Source organism: Peromyscus californicus, unplaced genomic scaffold (assembly GCF_007827085.1).
Source record: "Peromyscus californicus insignis strain IS unplaced genomic scaffold, ASM782708v3 Scaffold_4__1_contigs__length_199733344, whole genome shotgun sequence".
NCBI classification, from domain to species: Eukaryota; Metazoa; Chordata; class Mammalia; order Rodentia; family Cricetidae; genus Peromyscus; species Peromyscus californicus.
In genome coordinates, this window is record NW_026294562.1 from 181,397,331 (window position 1) to 181,404,040 (window position 6,710).

Consider the following 6,710-nt stretch of genomic DNA (forward strand, 5'->3'; position numbering starts at 1 on the left):
ATGGTTTAAAGTTAGATTTCAACAACAACAACAAAAACTACAGAAAACCTACAATCTCGTGGAAACTGAATAATGCTCAACTGAATCACCAATGGGTTAAGGAAGAAATAAAGAATGAAATTAAAGACTTCCTAGAGATCAACGAAATCAAGACACCACATACACAAACTTATGGGACACTATGAAAGCAGTGCTAAGAGGGAAATTCATAGCACTAAATGCCCACACAAAGAAGTTGGAGAAATCTCACACTAGTGACTTAACAGCACACCTGAAAGCTCTAGAATAAGAAGAAGCAAAGTCTCCCTGGATGAATAGACACCAGGAAATTATCAAAGTGAGAGCTGAAATCAATAAAATAGAAACAAAGAGAACAATACAAAGAATCAATGAAACAAAGAGTTGGTTCTTTAATAACATCAACAAGACAGAGAAGCCCTTATCCAAATTAACTAAAAGGCAGAGAGAGAGCATCCAAATTAACAAAATCAGAAATGAAAAGGGAGATATAACAAGTGACAATCAGGAAATCCAGGGAATCATCAGGTCATACTTCAAAAACCTCTACTCCACAAAATTGGAAAATCTGAATGAAATGGATAATTTTCTGTATAGTTACCACATGTCAAAGTTAAATCAAGACCAGATAAACAATTTAAATAAACCAATAACCCCTAAGGAAATAGAAACAGTCATTAAAAGTCTCCCAACCACAAAAGGCAGAGGATCAGATGGTTTCAACACAGAATTCTATCAGATTTTAAAGAAGAGCTAATACCAATACTCTTCAAATTGTTCCACAAAATAGAAACAAAAGGAATATTACCAAACTCTTTTTATGAGGCTCCAGTTTTCTGATTCCCAAACCACACAAAGATGCAATACAGAAAGAGAATTACAGACCAATCTCCCTCATCAATATTGATGCAAAAATACTCAATAAAATATTGGCAAACAGACTCCAAGAAAACATCAAAACAATTATCTACCATGATCAAGTAGCCTTCATCCCAAGGATGCAAGAATGGTTCAACACACTAAAATCTGCCAATGTAATACACCATATAAACAAATTAAAAGACAAAAACCACATGATCATTTCATTAGATGCAGAAAATGCCTATGACAAAATCCAACACCCCTTCATTGTAAAGGTCTTGGAGAGATCAGGAATACAAGGAACATATCTAAACATAAGAAAGGCAATTTACAGCAAGCCAACAGCCAACATCAAATTAAATGGAGAAAACCACAAAGCAATACCACTAAAATCAGGAACAAGACAAGGCTGACAACTCTCCCCATATTTATTCAATATAGGACTCAAAGTTCTAGCTAGAGCAATAAGACAACCTAAGGAGATCAAGGGGATACAAATTGGAAATGAAGAAGTCAAACTATCACTATTTGCAAATGATATGATAGGGTACATAAGTGACCCAAAAAATTCTACCAGGGAAGTTCTGCAGCTGACAAACACCTTCAGCAATGTGGCAGCATACAAGATTAACTAAAAAAAATCAGTAACCCTCCTATATACAAACGATAAAAAGGCTGAGAAGAAAATTAGAGAAACATCACTCTTTACAATAGCCACAAATAATATGAAATAACTTGGAGTAACTCTAACTAAGCAAGTGAAAGACCTGTATGATAACAACTTTAAGTCTCTGAAGAAAGAAATCAAAGAAGATATCACAAAATGGAAATATCTCCTATGCTCATGGATAGGTAGGATTAACATAGTAAAAATGGCAATCTACAGATTCAATGTAATCCCCATTAAAATCCCAACACAATTCTTCACAGGCCTGGAAAGAACAATGTTCAAATGCATTTAGAAAAATAAAAATCACATAATAGCTAAAAGAATCCTGTACAACAAAGCCACCTCTGGAGATATCACTATTCCTGACATAAAGCTCTACTATAGAGCTATAGTAATAAAAACAGCTTGGTACTGGCCTAAAAACCTACATGTGGATCAATGGAATCAAACTGAAGACCCTGACATCAACACACACCTATAAACACCTGATTTTTGACAAAGAAACTATAAGTGTACAATGGAAAAAGAAAACATCTTCAACAAATGGTGCTGGCATAACTGGATGACAACATGTAGAGGATGGCAAATAGATCCATATCTATACCCATGCACAAAACTCAAGTCCAAGTGAATCAAAGACCTCAATATAAAGCCAGTTACACTGAACCTGATTGAAGAGTAAGTCGGAAATAGTCATGAATGCAGGAAACCACTTCTTAAATATAACACCAGTAGCACAGACAATGAAAACAACAATTAATAAATGGGGCCTACTGAAAATGAGAAGCTTCTGTAAGAAAAAGGACACAGTAAATAAGACAAAACGACAGCCTACAGAATGCAAAAAGATTTTCACCAACCCCACATCTGACAGAGGGCTGATCTCCAAAATACATTTAAAAAAACTCAAAATACTAGACATCAAAACAGTAAACAATCCAATTTAAAAATGGGCTACAGAGCTAAACCTAGAAATCTCAAAGGAAAAATTTCAAATGGCTGAAAGACATTTAAGGAATTGCTCAGCATCTTTAATCATCAGGGAAATGCAAGTCAAAACAAAACTCTGATACCATCTTACACCTGTCAGAATGGCTAAGATCAAAAGGACTGCAGACAGCTTATGTTGGAGAGGATGTGGAGAAAGGGGAGCATTCCTCCACTGTTAGTGGAAGTGCAAACTGGTACATCCACTTTGGAAATCAATATAGCAGTTTCTCTGAAAATTGGGAATCAATCTACCTCAAGACCCAGCTATACTACTCTTGGGCATATACCCAAGGAATGCTCAATCTTACCACAAGGACACATGTTCAACTATGTTCATATCAGCATTATTCATAATAACCAGAACCTAGAAACAACCTAGATGCTCCTCAAGAATGGATAAAGAAAATGTGGCACATATACACAAATGAGTACTACTCAGCAGAGAAAAAAATGACATAAAATTTGCAGGCAAATGGATGGAACTAGAAAATATCATCTTGAGTGAGGTAACCCAGACTCAGAAGGACAAACATGATATGGACCCACTCATAAGTGAATACTAGATATAAGGCAAAGGGTAATCCGGCAACAACCCACAACTCCAGAGAAGCTAACTAACAGGGAAGACCCAAAGATGGATGCATGGCCCACCCTGGGAAAGGGAAATAGATGAGATCTTCATGAGTAAACTGGGGATAAGGGGTGGGCAATGGAGGTAGGGGATAGGGCATGAGAACATAAGAGAATGAGATGGTTGAGCTGGAGCAGAGAGGGATGGGGAATGCAATGAAAGTGATACCATGATAGAGAGAGAGAGAGAGAGATCATGGGGATAGAGAGAAACCTGGTGGTAGGGAAGTTGCCAGGAATCCCCAAGGATGATCCCAGCTTGGACTACTAGCAATAGAGGAGAAGGTGCCTGAACTGAACTTGCCTGCCTCAGAGATTAGACCAGTGAATACCCTAACTGTCATCACAGAGCTTTCCTCCAATGACTGATGGAAGCAGATGAAAAGATCCACAGCAAATCACCATGCACAGCTCCAGGAGTCCAGTTGATGAGAGAGAAGAGGGATTCCATAAGCAACTGCATCAGTATCATGATGGGGAAACATGCAGGGATGACCAAACCAAACTAGAAGGAACTCATGAAAGTTGGATCAATGGCTGTGGAGCCTACATGGGAATGGACTAGGCCCTCTGCATGACGAGATAGCTGTGTAGCTTGATCTGCTTGGGAGACCTTCTGACAGTAGAATCAGAATCCATCCCTGATGCATGAGCGGGCTTTTTGGAGCCCACTACCTATGATAGGACACCTTTTGCATCCTTGAGGCAGGGCGAAGGGATTGAACTTGCCTCAACTGCATGTGACTCCCAATGGGTGGACTTGCCTTCTTGTGGGTAGGAAGGGGTGGAGGGGGAGTTTGGGGGTGGGAGGAGAGAATAGGGGGATCTTTGATTGGTATGTAAAATGAATGAAAAAATTTTCTTAATTAAAAAAAGGGGAAAAGTTTAAGATAAAGAAGGATACTCAACAGACAGTGGTGGCACACACCTTTAATCCCAGCACTCGAGAGGCAGAGCCAGGCGTATCTGTGTGAGTTCGAGGCCAGCCTGGGCTACAGAGTGAGTTCCAGAAAAGGCACAAAGCTACACAGAGAAACCCTGTCTCAAAAAAAAACAAAAAAAATAGTTAAAAAGGTTGAGGATTTAGCTCAGTGGTAGAGTGCTTGCCTAGCAAGCGCAAAGCCCTAGATTCAGTCCTCAGCTCCGGAAAAATAAAATAAAACTTAAATAAAATAAAATAAAAATAAATTTAAAAAAAGAAGGGTACTCTTCAGTGGACTGCTTTGTCTTGGAAATTTCATGCATCCATACACATAGAGCAGCCCTAGTTACCTGCATAAGACAATCCTTAACAGCATTCCATCATGGATGGAGGTGTGACTCATAAGATCCCAGCCATATCAGGGGAGCTGAAGACACTTCCTGCTTGTTGGAGGAAGGGAATCATATGCCTCAATGATGTGGGCACCAGTAAACAGCAGTTATACAAGTAAATAATCATCCACCAATGCTCATGAAATAAGCTTTAATTAAATTCTATGGGGCATTTAAAAAGACATGAAGGTAGAACACAGATTGGTTGGAGTGAAGAAGGAGTCGGGTGTGGGGTTATAATTAAGAATCATGGGTGGTGAATATCAGAAAGTATATGTGGGTTGAGAACTCATGAAATAAAACTGAAAACTTTAAACATCCAGATAACTGTGCCTATCATGTTAGCACTGAAGAGGCAGAGGCAGAAGAGTTAACTGACTCTTGCTGGCCAGCACATCTAGCTGAACAGTTTGCCTGGAACTGTGGTTGTGACAGTTCTGTATTGCCATGTGGGTGCTGGGAATTAAACCCAGGTCCTCTGAATGAACAGTCTTCCAACCCCTGAGACATGGAAAGGGAGATGCAGACAACACAGCTTTTAGAGTTCCCTGATAACACAAGCACAGAATGTTGTCTGGTAAGAACTGGGACAGCAGAGCCTGAAAATGGAGGTGTGGTGTCTAATGAGCAGAAAGGGGCAGAATGCTGGGAAGCAAGCAGCCATGGCTACACCTGCATTAAACACCCACGAACTGGTTCCCTCAAGGACAGACAGGTAAGATGTAATGACAATAGAGGTTGCGTAGAAGAACACAAAGCTGCTCACTAGGGTTAGGATGCTTTGAGTGGCTCTGGTCTCAGGGGATGACATAGCAGCCAGACATCTGTGGATGTGTTGGACCCTCTGCTTGTGTTTGAGCAAGATAAACACCATGTAGCCACTGGCACACATCATCAGTCCCAAAAACATGACATCATTGGATGTCAATAGGATTGCATTAAGTGTGTCAATTTGTCTCCCAGGATTCACAACAGCATAGTATTCAAAAAACTTTATCCCAGTAACATTTCTCCCACTCCTTATGTCAGTTATATACACTGGAATAAAGGCGTATATCAACAGCTGGAGGGCCCAGCACAGGCCTAGGGAAGGACCAATGATACTGGGGGCTCTGATCTTCAGCTGTGCCCACTTAGAATTACTGGGACTGATGGTGATGGCCTGAAAGACACTCAGAAGGGATGTAGAGACAAGGGATACTCCTCTGCCAACTCTATGAAAATATAAGACAAGTTTACATGAAACATAATCGAGATAGTAAGTCTGACTAAAAGCAGCAATGGTGTGTGGGATTCCTCTGCAGAGAACTATGAAGTTGGCCCAGGTCAGGTGTTTGACAATTAGGTCTGTGGGCTTCGCCCTGATTCCAGAGAAGTCAGCAATGATAAAACAACAAAGCAAGGCTGAGTTCCCCAGCATTCCCAGTGCAGTCTGAGACAGGAAGAAGATCCCCACAGCCAGGTGTCTGGAGGTCATTCTGTCATGGTCCTGGGTACCTGCACAACAGATCCAGAAAGCACTTGTTACACAAGTTGGAATATCTTCTTAGCATGTCAAACAATGTACTGCATAGTCACTATCACCTTATGTTCATAAGTAATGTTAAAATGTGTCTTTCTAGTAAGAAGTTTACTCGGTTTCAATGAATTCTTATTGTGTTTGAATTGCAGATAATTAGCTAGGAAATTGTGGGAAAAAATTAAACATTATATTGCCATGAATAGATGTTAGCATTTTCAAGTGCTTTACAATTATTTGTTGGTTTCAAGTCAACAGTGTTGTTGAGAGAGGGTCTAATGATCAGCCTGCATTCAGATGAGTGTCCTGGATGCAGACACACCTCAGATTTCCTATACCCGGCAGCGAAAAGGCAGAGACTTGTAAGAAAGGAAACTATTCATCTCCAGACAAAATAGTAATCCCTAAGGAAGGTATTATTCACAACTGATAGCTACTATGAAAATGGTAGTCAGCTTCCTTTACAATGTGGCCCTGATAAATCAGCCATGCTCCAGTCGGTGGTCATACACCCAAGAGCACAGGGCAGCACAACCTGTGCTTTACGGGTTAAAAACTCTAAAAGACACAAAGGTAGGTAGGCAGAGGAAGATGGTAAAATTGGGAGAAGTGGTGGTGATGGTAAAATAGTGCTGGTGGGTGGCACTGGTTACCGCCAGAAAAGTCACAGTCCACGGCCATGACTACCAGAGTTAGAAAGAGCTTTAT

The 6,710-nt window shown here is 40.3% G+C and overlaps 1 protein-coding gene across 1 annotated transcript; it reads right to left on the bottom strand.

Moving 5' to 3' along the window:
• Window positions 1–4,951: 4,951 nt before the first annotated feature.
• LOC128095623 (vomeronasal type-1 receptor 4-like) lies at window positions 4,952–5,960 on the bottom strand. Its single transcript, XM_052714775.1, has one exon. The coding sequence runs from the start codon at window positions 5,958–5,960 to the stop codon at window positions 5,022–5,024; it is 939 nt and encodes a 312-aa protein (XP_052570735.1). The 3' UTR covers window positions 4,952–5,021.
• Between the last annotated feature and the right edge of the window lie 750 nt (window positions 5,961–6,710).